The 18409-nt window shown below is 45.0% G+C and overlaps 5 protein-coding genes and 1 long non-coding RNA gene across 6 annotated transcripts in view; 2 read left to right on the forward strand and 4 right to left on the reverse strand.

The window, feature by feature from the left end:
* LOC127010493 (uncharacterized) overlaps window positions 1-9787 on the reverse strand; it is a 48932-nt gene extending 39145 nt beyond the window's left edge. Inside the window, exons 1-2 of the long non-coding RNA XR_007763234.1 lie at window positions 9773-9787; window positions 9247-9470 (exon numbers count right to left, since the gene is read on the reverse strand). This is a non-coding gene — a long non-coding RNA (uncharacterized LOC127010493). The remainder of the gene's footprint in view (window positions 1-9246; window positions 9471-9772) is intronic.
* Window positions 558-3689, forward strand: LOC108023791 (uncharacterized). Its single transcript, XM_017093430.3, has 4 exons — window positions 558-672; window positions 1088-1154; window positions 1623-2553; window positions 2611-3689. The coding sequence occupies exons 3-4, from the start codon at window positions 1699-1701 to the stop codon at window positions 3631-3633; spliced, it is 1878 nt and encodes a 625-aa protein (XP_016948919.1). The 5' UTR covers window positions 558-672; window positions 1088-1154; window positions 1623-1698; the 3' UTR covers window positions 3634-3689.
* Window positions 3821-5805, reverse strand: LOC108023785 (uncharacterized). The gene is made up of 2 exons (XM_044093091.1): window positions 5459-5805; window positions 3821-5261 (listed from the first exon to the last, which is right to left on the reverse strand). Exons 1-2 carry the CDS (start codon window positions 5803-5805, stop codon window positions 3821-3823), a joined length of 1788 nt encoding a protein of 595 aa, XP_043949026.1.
* On the reverse strand, window positions 6932-8877 carry LOC108023784 (uncharacterized). Its single transcript, XM_017093423.3, has 2 exons — window positions 8040-8877; window positions 6932-7964 (listed from the first exon to the last, which is right to left on the reverse strand). Exons 1-2 carry the CDS (start codon window positions 8838-8840, stop codon window positions 6945-6947), a joined length of 1821 nt encoding a protein of 606 aa, XP_016948912.1. The 5' UTR covers window positions 8841-8877; the 3' UTR covers window positions 6932-6944.
* Window positions 9788-11456: 1669 nt separating the features above from the next.
* Window positions 11457-14127, reverse strand: LOC108023783 (uncharacterized). The gene is made up of 3 exons (XM_017093422.1): window positions 13769-14127; window positions 13188-13713; window positions 11457-12455 (listed from the first exon to the last, which is right to left on the reverse strand). The coding sequence occupies exons 1-3, from the start codon at window positions 14125-14127 to the stop codon at window positions 11457-11459; spliced, it is 1884 nt and encodes a 627-aa protein (XP_016948911.1).
* Window positions 14128-15134: 1007 nt separating this feature from the next.
* On the forward strand, window positions 15135-18031 carry LOC108023782 (uncharacterized). Its single transcript, XM_017093421.1, has 4 exons — window positions 15135-15460; window positions 16106-16613; window positions 17030-17217; window positions 17356-18031. Exons 1-4 carry the CDS (start codon window positions 15135-15137, stop codon window positions 18029-18031), a joined length of 1698 nt encoding a protein of 565 aa, XP_016948910.1.
* Window positions 18032-18409: the final 378 nt, after the last annotated feature.

An 18409-nucleotide genomic window follows, 5' to 3' on the forward strand; every position in this document is an offset into this window, starting at 1 on the left:
CAATTTAAAATATTTTGTAAATATTTTTATAACACATTTTACATAGGTGGATACCTCTTTTAGTACTGTTCTAAATATAAAAAATGTTCAATAGAAAAAAACACAAAATAAAGGGGGAGTAAAAATATTTACTACTACTAAAAAAAAAAAAATTAAATAAAAAAAATACAAAATATAAAATTAAAAATTAAAAATAAGTAAGAATAAAATAATAACTTAAATTAAATTCTTTAAATCTCTAAATGTAAATAATTTTTTTTTTAATACCCTTTCTTTGCCTAAATCCGCCCCTGACTTTTGTTGGGGGCCGTGGTGGGGCTGCCCTTCAAGCCTCGATCCGTGGCATTCTTCTTCTGCGCTCGTCTTATCGTTTGTGTGTCACCAGCACCTCCGCAAGCGCAGGCAGCAGCACCACCCATACAACCACCGGGCTTGCTGAGGTCAGCGGTGGTGCAGCTTGTAGCGACACAAGAAACAAAGTTTCTGTCACCGCAGCGGGTGGTTCTGCAGAGGTCAGCGAAAAGTGCGAAAAGAAGAGCCAGTGCATTTCTTCAGCTCGGTACAGCGACCTTTGGCTGGCTCAGATTCAGATTGACCAGACTGCGGTCATTCTTGAATTACTCACGGCCCACAGTTATCTAAATTAAGTCACGATTGATGAGGCCTCAATGCGTAAGCATTTATATTTAAATTTATTAAAGATAAAGTACACTTTAAATTAACATTATTTCTATAGGCAAATCAAGCTTTGTACTTAAACAATTGTTTTGATTATTTATTTTAGTTTACCTGCTACATGCATTCGCTCTTTTGCTTACTGCTTAAAAGATATTTATGACTTGCCAAAATAATGCAAGGCAAACTTTTCACCCCTAAATATGTTTATTTCTTATTGGCAAATCAACAAAGTAAGCAAATTTAGTCGAAAATATTTTCGGTAGCCTACATTCAGAACTCAACTTACAATTGGCTTGCGTTACCTTGCCCTTTTTTTATTTACACAAAAATGTGAAAGCAATAATCCGCTGATGTAAACACTTAAATATTATATATTTGTAGTTAATTTATTGTGCATTTGCATTTTCAGATGTCGCCGATAGAGCTTTCAGCACGCCATTTGACCCGTCAGTTAAGTGATTCCTGTTTAGATAATGGTAATGAGCTGGTGCACAGGCAAAAATTCTATCTATTTATGAAACATATTAATAATTATTGGTTTTTTAATTGACAAATTAATTTCTTAAATAATTGGAAAAACTATATTTTTGTTTATTTTTTATTAAATTTTCAAATAATTTATATTATGTTTTTTGTAAGTTTTATAAAATAGTTTGTAATTTAATAAATTTGTTTAATATTTTAATTATATATATAAATTTGTTTATAAATAATTTTTGCAATTTAAATTACATAATATTTTAAAAATTAATTGTGGATCTTAGAAAACAGTGTATAAATCTGGCTTTCATACTTCCTTTTTTATAAGTTGTCCTGGGTGAAAATTCTATAAATTAAAATAATAATATTTATTCTATTTTCCTAATTATATTTTAACTAAGCTGAGGTTTTATAGATTTTTAGAAAAAGATGTTCATGTAAAAATAAGATAACTCTTTTTCCAGTGTGGTAACCCATCAAGCAAAGGATGGTGGCCGCAGTGCAGGCCATCAGTTGGCGAGGAGCCAGTGGTGGATCACGATGTTGCCCAGTGCGGTGCACAATGTGAGCCTGGTCTACGCCCTGGTCTGGGCCATCGACAACTACTACGGGAGGGGCAGCAGCACTCCGCTGGCCGTGGTGCAGTTCGCCACCAGCCGGCAGAGTCGGGGCATCCACAACGACCTGATAGACGCCGCCCTGGTCAGGTCCTCGGCAACGGGCCGAATCCAGTTCCTGCTCGAGGACGATCGCGTGGGGATGACGGAGACGAGCGCAGAGCTGCCGCCGCCGAGCGGACTGACCGGCAGACCCATGGCCATCTGGTTCCTGGACAGCCTGCGCTCCTACTTCCGCCTAGAGATGTATCTCAGTCAGCTGGGCAGTCCGTACAAGCGGAATGGCTACTTTGTGGTGGTCTACACCGGGCTGGAGGAGCAGCCCATGGAGTCCGTGAAGATCATGTTCCGACGTCTGCTGAACATGTATGTGCTCAATGTGAACGTGTTCCTGCAGCGCGAGGGCACGGTCCAGCTGTACACCTACTATCCCTATGGACCGCACCGGTGTCAGTCGTCGCTGCCCGTCTACTACACCGCCTTCCAGGATCTGCCGGCTCCGGCCACGGGTTACGGCCTCACCAAGCCGCTCTTCCCCAGCAAGCTGGTCAACTTGCACGGCTGCGAACTGGTGGCCGTCACCTTCGAGCACCAGCCCTATGTGATCATCGAGGATGATCCCAAGGTGCCGGGCGGCCGTGTGCTGCGCGGCATCGAGGGCATGATCTTCCGGTCCCTGGCCGAGCGCATGAACTTCACCATTAAGATGGTGGAGCGCCAGGACAAGGACCGCGGCGAAATCCTGCCCGATGGGAACTATACGGGCATTCTCAAAATGGTAAATTCCATGTAACATCACACTCATGTTTCATCAAGTATACGCAATCCCCCGCAGATGGTCGATGGCGAGGCGAACATGACCTTCGTTTGCTACATGTACAACAAGGCGCGTTCGGATCTGATGCTGCCCAGTATGTCCTACACGAGCTTTCCGATCGTCCTGCTGATTCCCAGTGGTGGCTCCATGACGCCCATGCAGCGATTGACCCGCCCCTTCCGCTACATCATTTGGTCCTGCATCCTGGTGAGCCTCGTCCTCTCCTTTCTGCTCATGGCCCTTCTGAGGATCGCTGCTGTGCCGGCACTGAGGCACCTAGTGCTGGGCAGGCACAACACTCATCCGTATCTGGGCATGGTGAGCAGCCTGCTGGGCGGCCTGGCCCTGTACAATCCGCGCAGGAACTTCGCCAGATACCTCTTGATCCTGTGGCTCCTGCAAACCCTGGTCCTTCGAGCCGCCTACACGGGTCAGTTGTATCTCCTGCTGCAGGACGTGGAGGTGAGATCCCCGCTGCAAACTCTCGCCGAGGTGTTGGCCCAGGACTACGAGTTCCATATGCTGCCCGCCCTGCAGCCGATCTTCAGGGACTCCATGCCCTGGACCAATATCAAAACGGTGTTCTCGCTGGAGGCCTCAATGGTTCGCCTGCGGGACGAAGATGATCCGGGTATTGCGGTGCCGCTGCTGCAGCCCACTGTCTACCAGTTCGACTATCGATCGGGACCAAATCGGCGGCATCTGACTGCCCTGGCCGATCCTCTGATGACCGCGCCCCTGACCCTGTACATGCGACCGCACTCCTACTTCAAGCGACGCGTGGATCGTCTGCTCATGGCCATGATGTCATCGGGCATCGTCTATCGATACCGGAGGATGTATCTGGACCGCATCGAACGGCTGGCCAGGCGGCGCAACATGGAGCCGAGGCCCCTGACCATCTGGCGACTGGGCGGGGTATTCCTCTGCTGTTCAGTACTCCAATTCCTGGCCATCCTCGTTTTTTTCCTAGAGGTTTTGGCCAGGAATCATCCGCTTTTGGGAAGGGCTTTGAATGCTATCAATCGATACACGGCATGAGCTTTTTATTGCAACAATTTAATATTATTTAAGTAATAAAATATATTTTAGTGAAATATAAAATATATTTTTGTATTTATGTTAGTGAGAGAGATGTGCTAAATAGTTTTAAAAAGACTTCAGCAAGGTATAACATTCCTCATTCTCATTAAGAAATCATCAATCAAATCAATCACAGAACTTTCACTCAAACTCTCTCCATGAGCCAGGCCAATCCCGGCCAGCGTAGCCTTCGGCTGAGCAGCTCCAGTCCAAAGACGCCAATGGAAACGCAAAGGGCTCCCATTAGACAGTTCAGGGCAGCCAGGACGAAGCCCATGGACTCGGCAAATCCCGTGGCGGCAGTCTCATGGATGGAATGCAACAGATTGCCCGGAGCATCCGAGGTGGTGGGCATGCTGTTCCAGGCGAGGATCTGCGAATGGTGCTGGAAAATGCCAAAGCTGCGTAGATTAAAGAGCAGATTGTTGATCTCCCAGGCGAAATAGGAACCGTGCGGGAAGTACATGCAAAGCATATTGTCGACGATCTTTTCGGCCAAAATCACCAATTTATTGCGATGACTTCGATATTTGACCAAGTGATCGGCCAGAAAGGAGAGACTAGTGAAGGCGCCCGTTTTCGAGGAAGCATTCAGCAGGGCATGGAAAACATCCACGGGTTGTCCAGCAGAGATGGTAGTCTTCCCCCGAAAAGCAGACAGTTTCAAGGTCATCCGATAGGTGGCGTGATCGGTGATGAACCGGAAGCCATCTCTCAGGGCTTGTTCCAACGTTTGCGGGGCGGGCTTCAATGGGGCGCTGTGTATAAAGTTAAACACAGATGCCTCATAGCTGGCCCGAATGACAAAGATCCAGAGCATCCAACCGGCCAAAACAGGAGAAGGCATTCGCCACCATCTTCTCACGATCCTGTGGAGGCCAAGGACCAAGGCAAGCATCAACCAGGTGTACCCTTCAAAGGGGAACAGCATCACTTCATAGATGCTATAGCCACTCCTCACCCGCATCACTATTATGTATCCCATCTGACTGTAGGGACTCGTGGCGGCCAAGTAGGTGGACCTTTCCGGTGTGCAGGCAGCACAGCCTATGGTCATGTTGGCCCTCCTCTCGAAGAGCATTTTGTAGGCCCCTGTGAGCGTGCCATTTAGAAAACTCGAACCACCCAGAAGACCCGCTGGTTCGTTTGGAATCAGTTTCAGGGTGAAGTTCATCTTGTAGGCCAAGATCCTCATTAGCTTTCCATCCAAGCCGTCCAGCCTGTCCATTGGATCGCTCCTGTCCCAGAAAACCTTCATGTAGGGCGGTATATCCCAGACGATAACGCTCAATGGACAGCCATGCAGGTTCTTCAATCGAGCCGGAAAGATGTCCCACAAATCGGCCTCCTTCAGGTCGAGTTCCACGGGCTCAGTGCTCAAACAACTGGTGGGAGTGTACGGCTGCACATTAAATGCGCGGACTTTCTGCAAACTGGGCACCAGGATCATCACATTGACGTTGTAGCGCTCCAGCAGGAAATACCCAAATATCTTGGACATCATAGAACGTTGCTCCAAATACGGTTCGCAGGACAGCAATACGATGACGCACAGGTTGTTGCTCGGCACGTTGTCAGCAATGGCTCTAATTTGATCATACAATAGAAATTATTTTCGGAAATTAATGAGTGATATATGTTCAGTTACATATCCTGTCACTAATAACCAGTGGATCTTAAGAAAGTTATTGTGTGTATAATATCACTGTTCTGCATATTATGGTGAGTAGTATGAAAATGCGGGTCCAACACCATACTTGTCTAAAAGCCAAATACAACTCACATGGCCTGCTCGGCGTTCTGGACGAACAGCAACTGGCTGAGCACTTGGGTGGCCATCTTAGGGCTCAACTGGGAGGCGAGGATAACGGGCACTGGGGAACCCGGGGCATACAGACTTCGGTACAACACTCGATGCACCAGAGCCACCTGATCCCTGTCCATTTGTTCGTAAGCAGTGCTAATAAACACACTAAGATTGTAAGCCGCAAATGCATTGGTGAAGATCTTTTGAAGAGTAGCGGATGTCTTGGTAGCCAGGTGCTCCTCCAACGGATGTTGGTCGGGCCACAGAAGAGCCTGCACTCCAAAGAGGCCCAGGAGTACTGTCACAACACACCGGAGTTCCATGACGAAAGTGAAACGGCTGGGCAAATTTTTGGAGAATTTATTTGATTCGGTTTTTGCATTCCTGGGGCAGCTTTTGTTTTGGCAAGGGACTTTTGGGGTTCGCTATCAGTTTTTTAAAAGCTTCACTGTGTACAGTGCGTTGCATAAGTGTATGATATTCTAGAAATGTCTATACAATATATGCCTGACTTTTTATCATTTTTGTATATTAGGGAATTTGAAATATATCTTTAATGATGTTCTATGACAATTAAAAAAAAATAATACAAAGTAGCTTAGCTTAGTTTAGTTTATGCCTTTGCAACGCCCCTTATAGCCACGATATTTTACAAATCAGTTGTTTGACTTTCACGAAAACGTAGTCCCAAGCGATTAGAGTTAATTCTAGGACCCTGCCTGTAAGGGTAATGCATTAACAAATCTGTGTTCATCACTTAAACTAATTGCTGCGTACAGGCGAGCACCCCTTGGCCATCGCCCCGCCACCCAACCACCCAGTCACCTACCACCTATCAGGCCCGCTCCGGAGGCATGTGCGTGACAGGTTTCGTGTCAGTATTATGCATGAGGCGCATAACCATAAATTAACACCATCAGCGGCACAGACACACACACCTGTGGGTGTAGCGAAGTGGAGTGGGGTTTCAGGAGGTGGTTGGTTGGTGGATGGGTGGTTTTCCAACGGGTGGTGGGTGAAAAACCCCGTCAGTGTCAGGTTCATGCAAACGCCATGTCGCCCATAAGAGGTTTACAAATAGCTGGATAATGTCCTGGCCTCCATTGAAACCACACGGTCTCTGAAAGTCACCCACACTTAACACAAAACATCTATATTTTATTTTGGAAACTAAAATACCTTTAGGAAACAGAAGTTATAAAGATATTTTTATTTTAAATAGGAAATAATACTATTCTACTATAAAAAACTTTACCTCTAGAGTATAGAGTATTTTTTTTTAACTAATGATCATTTAACTAATTTATTATTTTCTAAATTCTACTTTAAAGCTTTCTTAACTCTTAGGTTTTTTTAAAAAAAAATTTATATGATTAAAAAAGTATTTTTCAATCTCCTCGAATAGTACAAAACTAAGATTATATAAAAACCATATTATTTTTAGCTAAACATTTTTAAAAAGTTATCTACTACAGAACAGTTTCCTCAAAAAAATCGATCGCAGTGAGGCAAGTTCCAGGATGAAGACAATGAGGCCGACGAACAGACCCACCATGACCATCAGGAATATGGCATACAGCTCCATGAGGCCCAGGATCTGGTAGGTCTGCTCGTTGCGAAGATAGCTCTCGACCAGTTCCCACCTGGCCCAAACGGCCAGGAGGCCCACCGACCTCATCCACATGATCTCCTCGTTCATCTGGTCGATGAGGAAGGAGTGCTTGGCCAGGTACATGGTCAGCTGCATGCTGATGATGTCCTCGGGCACGATCTCGAAGTGGGCTCCGGTTCCCAGTTCGCCTCTCTGGTGGATCCTTTCCGCACTTAGGCGATTAAAGTGGATGAATATGTCCAGGGCGGAGGCGGTCACATGCTGCCTGAGCTGGTGATTGGCCTCCAGGAAGTACAGGGGATCCAACTCGGAGTTGGACTCCAGCAGCCGGAATCTCATGTGCTGCACACTGGGAATCTCGTCCAGCGTCTCCTGGACAATGGGCGTCAGCACCACCGTGTAGTTCTTTTGCACCAGCGACTCAATGGTCTGTGGCCACCGGTTCAGCTGGTGGGTTCGTATCAGATGGTACAGCAATCCCTGATAGATAGTCCGGATGATCAGGGTGTACATCATGAGCATCAGACAATAGAGACGGGCGGTGTGCGTTCTTGGGGTCTCCAGCAGCGGCATGCCCACAAAGATCAGCTCCAGATTCATCCAGGCCCGCGATCCCAGGCGCTCTCTCAGCATCCTGTCCACGGCCAGCTGGAGGAGGGCGGACAGGGCCACCACGCCGAGGATTCCCAGCCAGATCTGCAGGCGGTAGGGGTAGAAGAGTATGTCGAAGGAGCTGAGTTCGTAGCTGGAGGCCAGGACCCCGAAGACCTCGCGGGTCTGGTGGTAATTGCTCGTCGAGGTGGCCAGCATGCTCCGCCCCACCGTCTGCCTGATCCCGCCCAGCGTTAAGTCCGCCTCGCCTCGTTGCAGCTGGGAAATAAGCAAGGGAAATTATTAGTCAAAGTGACACATTAACTGAAAATTCAAACAGATTTCAGAACTCACCATTTCGAGGGCCTCGTCCCTCACATTCGCACGCACCTTGCGGACATCGATGGTGAAGTTCATCTTCTCAGCCAGAGCCAGGAGCAGACGACCCTCGTAGCCACCGTTCACCAACTGGTCCTCGTCCAGTTTGAGGAAAGGAGGCACATTCCACAGGGCACATTTTAGAGGGCAACCGAAGAAGTTCCTCAGCTTGCGGGGAAATAGCTCCGGTTCCACCAGCATACTACCATTATAGCGATTGATCAGCTGCGGTTCCATGTCCCCACAGCCCCGCTCCCCGAAGGGGTAGTAACTGTAGAACAGGATGTCCCCGTTGGACTTTTGCACCTGGATGCTGCAGTGGATCAACTGATAGCGCCAGCAGTAGTCGAAGATCAGCCGCATCTCGCCCTGCAGCAGACGATCCCTGGCCTGGAGGAAGATGAAGTAGTGCTCGTTGTAGTTGTACTCCCGGGCATAGTACTCCATCCGGATCTCCTCGAACGCGGCAAAGGAGTCCGTGAAGATGACGTTGTAGTGCCGACGACCCGGAACCGGTTGCCATGGTACACCACGCTCCACGTTCACGATTTGCAGCGGGGCCAACCCCCATTGCCGGAACAACGTGCTCATCATCTCGTTGTAGAAATTGCACGTGTGATTGCTACGGCAACAGAGGGTTAAGACCAGCGACGGGGTCACACTGAGGATGTAGTGGTGCACCACGTGGAGCAGGGCCCGGGCCACGAACTCGTTGATGTGGTTCATCTGCTCCCCGGACAAGTCGTAGTACGAGTTGAGCAGTGCGCTGATGTTCATCCCGCCGGGACTGGAAGTCGGTCAATGAGGGACTTCGGTACCGATATCCCAACCAGGTCCTGGGTTCTTTTGTGTGACTTTCAAGCCAATTACCAGGAAAAGTTTTTCCATGATTAATGGTTGCGGTGCAACCAAAAAGATTGCCCAACTTAACCCGGAAAAATGGGGTCAACACCGTACAGTACTAAAAATAAAGTGGCTTAACCTCAATATTAATACAAAAGGGGTTAAAAAAATAAATTGTAAATAAAAAATAAAGTGATGCAGACTGCAAGGGTATAAAAATTAAGAAAATATATTTAATGATTTTTAACTAAAATGTTTCTGATTTAAGGCTTTTCTGATTTAAAATACTTCGTTTAGCTTAAGGGGTAACTAAAAATATTTAATTGACTAAGGTACATACCTGAAGAAGTTTTCCATGCTCTGGAGTCTTGAACGACGACTTTTCCATATATATATATATATATATATATGTATATATATATCCAGCAAACATAACAAAAGCTCCGCTTCTATCCATACATATCCAGTGATCTGTCCAAAAGCACCAACACACACACAATCATTCGCTGGAACTTCCGGTCAACTGGCTTTTCGATTGACCATAGCATCCATTTTTAGCTAGAACTAGAAGAAGAGATCAATGCGTTATTAGCATTATCAATGACGTGGCCTATTGTAAAATTCAACATAATTTATACACAACATAAATTTATAACTTACAATGTGACTTGAAACATGTGACATGAAACATGTGACATGAAACATCCAAATAACTATTAAGATAAGTTGAATGTTTTATGTTGAATATTTTGTGTTGCATGTTATATGTTACATGTTGATTATAGATTTAAAAATTTTGCACATTGAAAGTCGCTTAAGTTGACACGACTATAACTAACAAACTAACACCTAAATGAGGTTCATACCTGGACAGGACCTCGATGCACTGCATCCTGGAGTCCAGTTCCTCCTCCGTATTTCCAGTGATCTGTCCAAAGGTACCAACACACACACTAACACTCGCCGGAACTTCCGGCCAACTGGTTTTGGAGTGCCCATAGCCTATAGGTCATTAATTATGAACTAGAACTAATTGGGAATTATAAGCACCCACAGAAGAAATTAATTTGTAATTAATAATTTCTATGACGTGGCCATTGTAAAAATCCTATATTACTTAATAATTGCATAGTTTAAGGTTATTTTTACAACATTTAAAATGTCTTGGATGTTTTATGTTGAATGTTCCATGTTAAATATAAATTGTTTAATTTTTCACATTAAAAGTTGCTTAAGTTTACCTTAAGTGGTGACTACAAATATTCAAATGAGCTCAAATAATATACAATCCTGGACGGCTCTCGAAACTACGATTAAAAAACCACAACAAAATCTACTTTTTTGACTAAAATCTGAAACTCAAAAAATTGAGGTATACCCCATAGTAAAAAATGGAAAATTGGGTCAAAAAATAAATTTTCCTTTAAATGATGCAGATCGACAGCAAATTAAGCCAGCTTTCCGAAACAGTCGGTCTTTTGGCCGTACGCCTTAGTTTGGCTAAACTACGACTAAAAAACCACAACAAAATCTACTTTTTTGACTAAAATCTGAAACTCAAAAAATTGAGGTATACCCCATAGTAAAAAATGGAAAATTGGGTCAAAAAATAAATTTTCCTTTAAATGATGCAGATCGACAGCAAATTAAGCCAGCTTTCCGAAACAGTCGGTCTTTTGGCCGTACGCCTTAATTTGGCTAAACTACGACTAAAAAACCACAACAAAATCTACTTTTTTGACTAAAATCTGAAACTCAAAAAATTGAGGTATACCCCATAGTAAAAAATGGAAAATTGGGTCAAAAAATAAATTTTCCTTTAAATGATGCAGATCGACAGCAAATTAAGCCAGCTTTCCGAAACAGTCGGTCTTTTGGCCGTACGCCTTAATTTGGCTAAACTACGACTAAAAAACCACAACAAAATCTACTTTTTTGACTAAAATCTGAAACTCAAAAAATTGAGGTATACCCCATAGTAAAAAATGGAAAATTGGGTCAAAAAATAAATTTTCCTTTAAATGATGCAGATCGACAGCAAATTAAGCCAGCTTTCCGAAACAGTCGGTCTTTTGGCCGTACGCCTTAATTTGGCTAAACTACGACTAAAAAACCACAACAAAATCTACTTTTTTGACTAAAATCTGAAACTCAAAAAATTGAGGTATACCCCATAGTGAAAAATGGAAAATTGGGTCAAAAAATAAATTTTCCTTTAAATGATGCAGATCGACAGCAAATTAAGCCAGCTTTCCGAAACAGTCGGTCTTTTGTCCGTACGCCTTAATTTGGTTAAACTACGATTAAAAAACCACAACAAAATCTACTTTTTTGAATAAACTCAAAAAATTGAGGTCACCCCCTAGTGAAAAATGTAAAATTAGGCCAAAAAATAAATTTTCCTTTAAATTATGCAGATTGATAGGAAACTAAGCCAGCTTTCCGGAACAGTCGGTCTTTTGGCTGCACTCCTTTTTTAATCGGAATCCCAATTTTTAGTTCTTAAAAACTCGCTTAACAAAACTTATAAATTCTTACATACATAACTATTTATTTGTAGAATTTAAGGACTCTCCAGCTTCTCCGCCGGAGGACGAGCTCCCCTGCGAACACGAGACCGGAGAGGAGGTACATCCCCGACATGACCACGTAAATCCCGGAGAGCTTGGCGTGGTTGACGTACCGCCGGCTGGTCATCGTCATCTGCTCCCTCCGATGGACGCCGGCAAAGGCTGCCCGTTGCCAGGCGTGGATGAATCCACTGGCATCCAGTCGCCGGATGCAGTCGTCCACCTTCTCGAAGAGAAACGAGTGCTTGGGCATGTACATTCCGATGTACTCCACATTCACGGGCTGTTTGACCACGTGATAGGCATCGGGTTGACTGGAGGAGTGCATAAAGGATCGGGTGACATCCTGATTGGTCACGGCGAATATTTTCCCATTGCGATTCCTCTGGAGGGCACTGAGAACATCCCAATCGGAGGCGGTGTCCAGGGAGTGAAGGCTACCCGGATTGCGGGCCACCAGTGGCATCTCAAGGAGCAACCGCTCGGTGTTCGCCGTGCAAATGCCCTGGAAGCCCTCCGCCAGCAGTTGTTCCAGGGAGAAGGACGGTGTGCTGTACAGCTGCAGGCGGATCAGGTGAAAGAGCAGGGACTGGTAGGATATCCGCAGGGGAATGCTGGCCCACAGCCAGTGGGCGGCGATGAAGCGGTGCCTCCAGGGGCGTGGCAGGCGGGCCAGGGCGGCCCCCAGAAGCAGGGCCACCACCTGCAGGCCACCACTACCATCGTGTCTACCGGGACTTGAACTCCTCCCCGGCAGGTGGAGGCCCAGGTGGATGAGCAGAGCCAGGAGCAGGAGCAGCCAGACGGACAGCTCGAAGGGAAACGCCAGGAGGGCCAGGGAACTGATGCGGTAGCGCTCCAGCTGGAGGACGGCCACCAGGTTGGCGGAGTAGTAGGACATGGGCGTGGTCAGCAGCTGGTTCCGGCGCGCCGTCTTCCGGAAATAGCCCATGCTCAGGTTGGCCTTCCGGTCCTGGAGCTATAAAGTGGGTGTTAGATGGTTTAGGATTTTAAGATCACACGATTATATTCGTCCTGAAATTTTGCATTTTGTATGTGTATATTTTCCAACATTTTAAAACAAGATTAATTATAATTAAAATATATATTATTAAAAAAGTATTTAAAAATAATTGAAAAAAAACCTATCAAGTATTATTACTTATTATTGATTAGTGCTTAAGTACTACAAGTACAACTGGCGACAATATATTAGAAAAAATTGTTTTGGGTATAAAGGTATCGAAAGTTTTTGAATTTTATAAAAGACTTTCTTTACTGATAAAAAAAAAAGTAGTAAATTCAAAGATTTCACATTATATGTAAACATTTTTCGTTTTCAAATTTCAAATTTAATTTGAAAATGTTTAACTTTGATTTTATATAAACTTCTTTTTAAAACGTAAAATGTTTAATCTAAATTTAACTTCACATTTTATTTAAAAATGTTAAATTAAATTTCGAATATTACTAGGAATGCTGATTTTTATTTGTAGTATACCCTTTTTAACAGTGTTAATTTTTGGGTAGAAATAGCTTAATTGTTGAAACTTACAAAATTTTTATAAAAATAAAATAACAAAAATATTAAAAAAATTTTATGGGTTTGAAAATTGCAATTTAAATGACTCAAACCTATGCAAACTGTTGAAAAATCCTTTATTTAATGATACGTTTTTTGATTTTTTTCCCAATAATTCTGTGAACTCACCCTTTCGATGGGTCCTTCCTTGGCACCCTCCGCCAGGCGGTGGGCATCCGGTCGCTGCACCGCAATGTCGGCCAGCTGCAGGCTGAAGTTCATCCGGCGGGCCATGTGCTCCACCAGCTGGATCTCGAAGCCACCAGCCCGCTGGCCAATCTCCGAGGCATACCCGACGAGCTCCACGAAGGGCGGCTGGTGCCAGGTGAGCACGGTCAGTGGACAGCCGTGCATCTGGTTGAGCTTATCCGGGAACATCTTGGAGTTGCGCCTCCAGTGCCGGCCATCGAAGGCATTCACCTGCACGGGATGCGCCGCCTGGCAGCTGTCCGCCGTGTAGGGATAGTAGGTGTAGACCAGCACCTCCACCTGGGCGGTCTGGATCATCACGTTGCAGTGCAGCCAGAAGTGGGCCAAGCAGTGGTCCAGGATCAGCTGCAGCTCGCGGGGAATGAGGTGATCCCGCGTCTGCAGAAAGATGAAGTAGTAGTCCGGGTCATCGAAGTCCGCATTGCTCTGCGCGATGTTGGTGTCCCTGAAAGGTAATCATTACAAGTAGATATTCACCATCTCTTTTTTAAGAAACCCACAATAGTCCGGCGAAGGAGTCCACCATCAGCAGGTTGACCCGCTTCCTTCCGGGCACGGGAGCGGCCACCAAATCCGGACGGAAGCGCAGCAGCTGGACGGCCACCATTCGCCACGAGTCCATCAGGTTGTTCATCATGTACTCGAACCACTGGCCGGTGCCCAGGTGGCGAGAGGAGATGGTCACCACCAGCGTGGTGCTCAGCTGGGCCAGCACGTTCTCGATGACCAGGCGCAGGGCCCTGGCCACATAGGCATTGGCGTCCTCGGCCTGCATGTCGATCCTCGAGTGCATCAGGTAGCTCCTATAGATCGATTGGCTGGCACTGGGACTGCCACTCGGATTGGAGCTGAAGTTCATGGTGCAAAGTTGAAGGTTCGACTGCGAGGAAAGGACACAGCTTGGACTGGGTGATGGGTTTCTCCGGCCTTTCATGGTCAGATCTCAACGGAGATTGCACTAATTAAAGGTAAACATTTGGTAAGAGAATTAAAGGAGCTTACACAAAATATGGAATAATTTACCCCTACAAAAATCATTTAAATTAAGCCCTAAGGAATAAATGGAAAAATATATATTAATGGGTGTATGTATGTATTATGTAAGCATGTATTTTTTATTTTTTAATTTTAACATTTATTGTTTGTTTAAAATATTATAAACAACACTTTTAAATCAAGTATTTTCTTTTATATATTTTACAAAATATATTATAATGTTTTTTTGTATCATGTAAGCATATCTTTTTTTTATATACCCTTGAAGAGGTACACATTTTTTTAAATTTAAGAATTTATTAAAGAATTGATAAATACTTGATTTTTATAAACAAAACAAAAAAATCAACTACATTTACTTTTAATGTACTTTTAAAATATATCGTTTTATTTTGAACATTTTATTTAATTTTTTCAATGGCATACCTTTTTTTAACTAAAATAAACAATTAAAAGTTTTTATTTTATTTTAAAATTTAATAACTTTTCCCAGCAAAAACTCTAAGTTACGTGTAAGGACACCAACTATTTATAAAAAGCACGTGAGAACAAATAAAGAACATCGAAAATCCGGAAAACATTATTCAAAGAAGCAATGCCGGCACCTGGAAAATAAAGGAGACCGGGAAACCCCCATAAATATACGATTATCGACATAACCGCCACCCTGTGGCCATGGAAAATCCCTAAAGCTAGTGACCAGCTGTTGGACATTATCCCCGGCTAATTGTCCACCTTGGTGCGTGACCCACAATAGTTTTGTTTGACTTAGCACCTAATGAGATGCAAACAGAGGCCCGAATTGGGCCGAACTTCGCCACGGGGTTGGATGGCTCCGGCAGTATTCTTCCCGCTTCCCGACAGACGGACATGAACGTGACCAGCCTGCTGCACTTCGAGTCGATGAAGTACGTCGGCGCCCAGACGCAGGCGGCGGCCATAAATCAGCACGTGGCCCAGGCCCTGCGCGTCTTCATCGAGGACTTCTACCAGCGGATCGCCCCCGCCTTCATCGTGGTCCTCTCCTGCCGGCGACCCAGCCCCATGAACTTCTACCGCACCATCATGCAGCTGCTCTACGAGAGCGTGGACACCATGATCATCCAGTTGGTCCTGGTCGAGCTGGGTCGCCCGCGGCGGATCGCGGGACCCAGGACGCACAATCTGCTGCTGGTGGACTCGCTGGATGCGCTGCTGTAAGAATTTAAATGCATTTTTATAGAGAAGTTAAGTAGAAACTTTTAGCCGCTTCAAAATCGGACTTCATTTGACAAAGTTATGGCCTCTTGAAATTCGGATTCGGGTCACCTTTTTTGAAAAAAAGAATTGAAAGAGAAAGGGGAAACGATGGACTTTCCATTCAGATTTGTATAGAATAAAAACAAATATTAGTTAATCGTTATAGGGAAGTTATTTAGATACTTTTGGAGGTATGCCACTTTGAAATCTGACCACAAATGGGCCCTACAAATGCGGTTTTGGGTCACCTTTTCTGTAAAAAAAAATAACTAAAAGATTTAAGGGAGAAACAAGGGACTTTCCATTCACAAATACTTAGAGGAATTTCAGATAAAATTGTTTAATTCGTATGTTTTTAAATAACTTTTTTGGGAAGCCATCAAAAATTAAAAACATCTTCAGGATTTTTAAAGAATTTAATTTTTTTTAATTCCAATTTTAAGTGATTATTCAAAGACTAATAATTCAAGTTATCAGGAGTGGAAATATATTAATAATTAAAAGAGTTTTTAAAAACAACTATATAGAAAAAAAGGAGGTTTTGGGGTCACCTTCTCCTAAAAATGATACAACTTATATCTTAAATGAAAATCCTTCTCTAGTGACATTGAGATCCACACATACACGGCCCAGTCGGACGCCAGCGAGTACTACTTCATCTTCCTGCAGCAGAGGGACGCACTGATTCCGCGGGACATGCACGGTGTCTTCGCCTACTGCTGGCGCCACCAGCTGATCAACTGCAACGTGATGACGCAGAGCTCCGGTGGTCAGGTGCTGCTCCACACGTACTTCCCCTACGCGGCGCCCGGCCAGTGCAACGACCTGCGGCCCACCAAGATCAACCAGTTCCAGGGTGACTCGTGGCAGCACCGCGACTACTTTCCCTCCAAGCTGCACAATCTCAACGGCTGTCCCTTGGTGGTTCTGGCCAGGAGGGTGTCGCCCTTCTTCGAGCTGGACGAGGGGCAGCGGGAGCTCCGTGGCCTGGAGGGACGGCTGCTGCAGGAGTTGTCGCGCCGCATGAACTTCAGCATTCAGTTCGCGGGGCTGCAGGATCAGCAGAGGAACCGAACCACCTGGACGGAGAGGCAGCTGCTCCAGAAGTTGGTGAGCTATCTAATAGGAATTTAAAATAGTCTCGTTAATAAATAAAAAATATATTTTTAGAAAATTTGATTTTTAATTTAGAAAAATCTAATAGGTAATTTTTTTTTGAATTCAATTTTCAATTTTTTGGTTCAATATAAAGTTTTTTTTTAAACATTAGACAATTTTTCTTATGAAAATATCTATTTCTATTTTTTTTTTCTAGGAGAAAATAATATATTTTCACAACTTCCGAAATCTAAGCTTATATTTTTTTGAGTCTACATAAATCTGAGTTCTAAATAATTTTAACTTTCCATAACTTTTTAGGGTGTTAACCTTTTTCATTAAAAAATGTTAGAAACATAAGATATTTTAAAGGTCCTTCCTTCTTAAAATCTGAAACTTTAATGACGATTCTTCCTCCCATTTTCCAGGTCCAGGGACGCATAGCCCACCTGGCGATTGGCTATGTGAGGAAGCGCATCCAGTACTCCTCGAACCTGACCCCCGTTTTCCCGCACTACTCGAACCGCCTGGTGGGCTGCCTGCTGCTCAACTCCCACAACCTGACCAGCCTGGAGATCTGGTCGTTTCCCTTCCAGGCGCTCACCTGGATCTGCCTGCTGTCCAGCCTCTTGAGCATCTACTGCCTGGTGCTGCTCCAGTGACGCGGGGCCGGGGATCGGGTGGCCCTCCTGCTGGCGGTCTATGGCGCTGCCCTCGGCCTGCCCATCGATCCCCCGGAGCGACCCTCGCTGCAGTTGCTCTTCGCCAGCTGGCTGTACTTCGGCCTGGTCGTGCGCGCCATGTACTCGGCCCTGCTCTTCTTCATCCTGCGCTATCATCTGCACCAGCGGTTGCCGGAGAGCCTGCAGGATCTGACCGCAGGCGGCTATGCGGCGGTGATGAGCCGCTCCACGTGGCAGGATCTGAGGGAGGTGCCCAGTCTGCAGGCGCTGCTGGGTCTCAGGTCGCTGATCCTGTCGTCGGAGCGCGAGGAGGAGGTGCTGCGCCAGCTGGATCGGTGCTCGCTGCGCGACGGAGCCGGCTCACATCCCCTGTTCTTCGGCGTGCTCTCCCAGGATGCACTGCTCCATCTCACCCAGCGCGGCCATCGGGCCGGCTCGTATCACATGATACCGCAGCACGTGCTGGAGCAGCAGCTGGCCATTTACCTGCAGAAGCACTCGCACCTGGTGGGCCACCTGGACCAGCTGGTCATGTCCATTCGGTCCGTGGGTCTACTGCACCACTGGGCGGGCCAGGTGGCCAGCGAGCGGTACTTCCGCAGCCGGTTCCTCTACCGGGAGAAGCGAATCCAGCAGCCGGATCTCTGGGCGGTCTACATCCTGGCCGCGGCACTCTATGTCCTGTCGCTGCTAGTCTTTGTAGGCGAACTCCTGGCCGCCCGACGAGCCGCCAATGCTGCGGGGTGACCCAAATACATTATCTTTTCTATGTACTATACACATATATATAATATAAATCGCTATTTAAAATGGCTTATTAATAAAATCTAGTAAAATATAGTTTGCTTTTGAAAGCAATTTTTAGGGGGGAACGAAACAAAATAACTTGATGGCATTCCTAAAAGATAACAAAAATCGTTCGAAAAAATATTTAAAACAAGTCTTTAAGGACCTTAAGATTCCAAAAAAAAATCTATTATAATATTTTATGGTTTTTAATGCTATGATCATTAGGTAAATGATTTATAAAAATATTTTAAATATTTTAAAATAAAAATTGTATGAGTTTAATGGAGAAAAATCATTCTAAATAATATATAAAAGCAATTATTTGAACTCATTAAA

The sequence above is a fragment of the Drosophila biarmipes genome, chromosome X (assembly GCF_025231255.1).
Source record: "Drosophila biarmipes strain raj3 chromosome X, RU_DBia_V1.1, whole genome shotgun sequence".
Classification (NCBI taxonomy): domain Eukaryota; kingdom Metazoa; phylum Arthropoda; class Insecta; order Diptera; family Drosophilidae; genus Drosophila; species Drosophila biarmipes.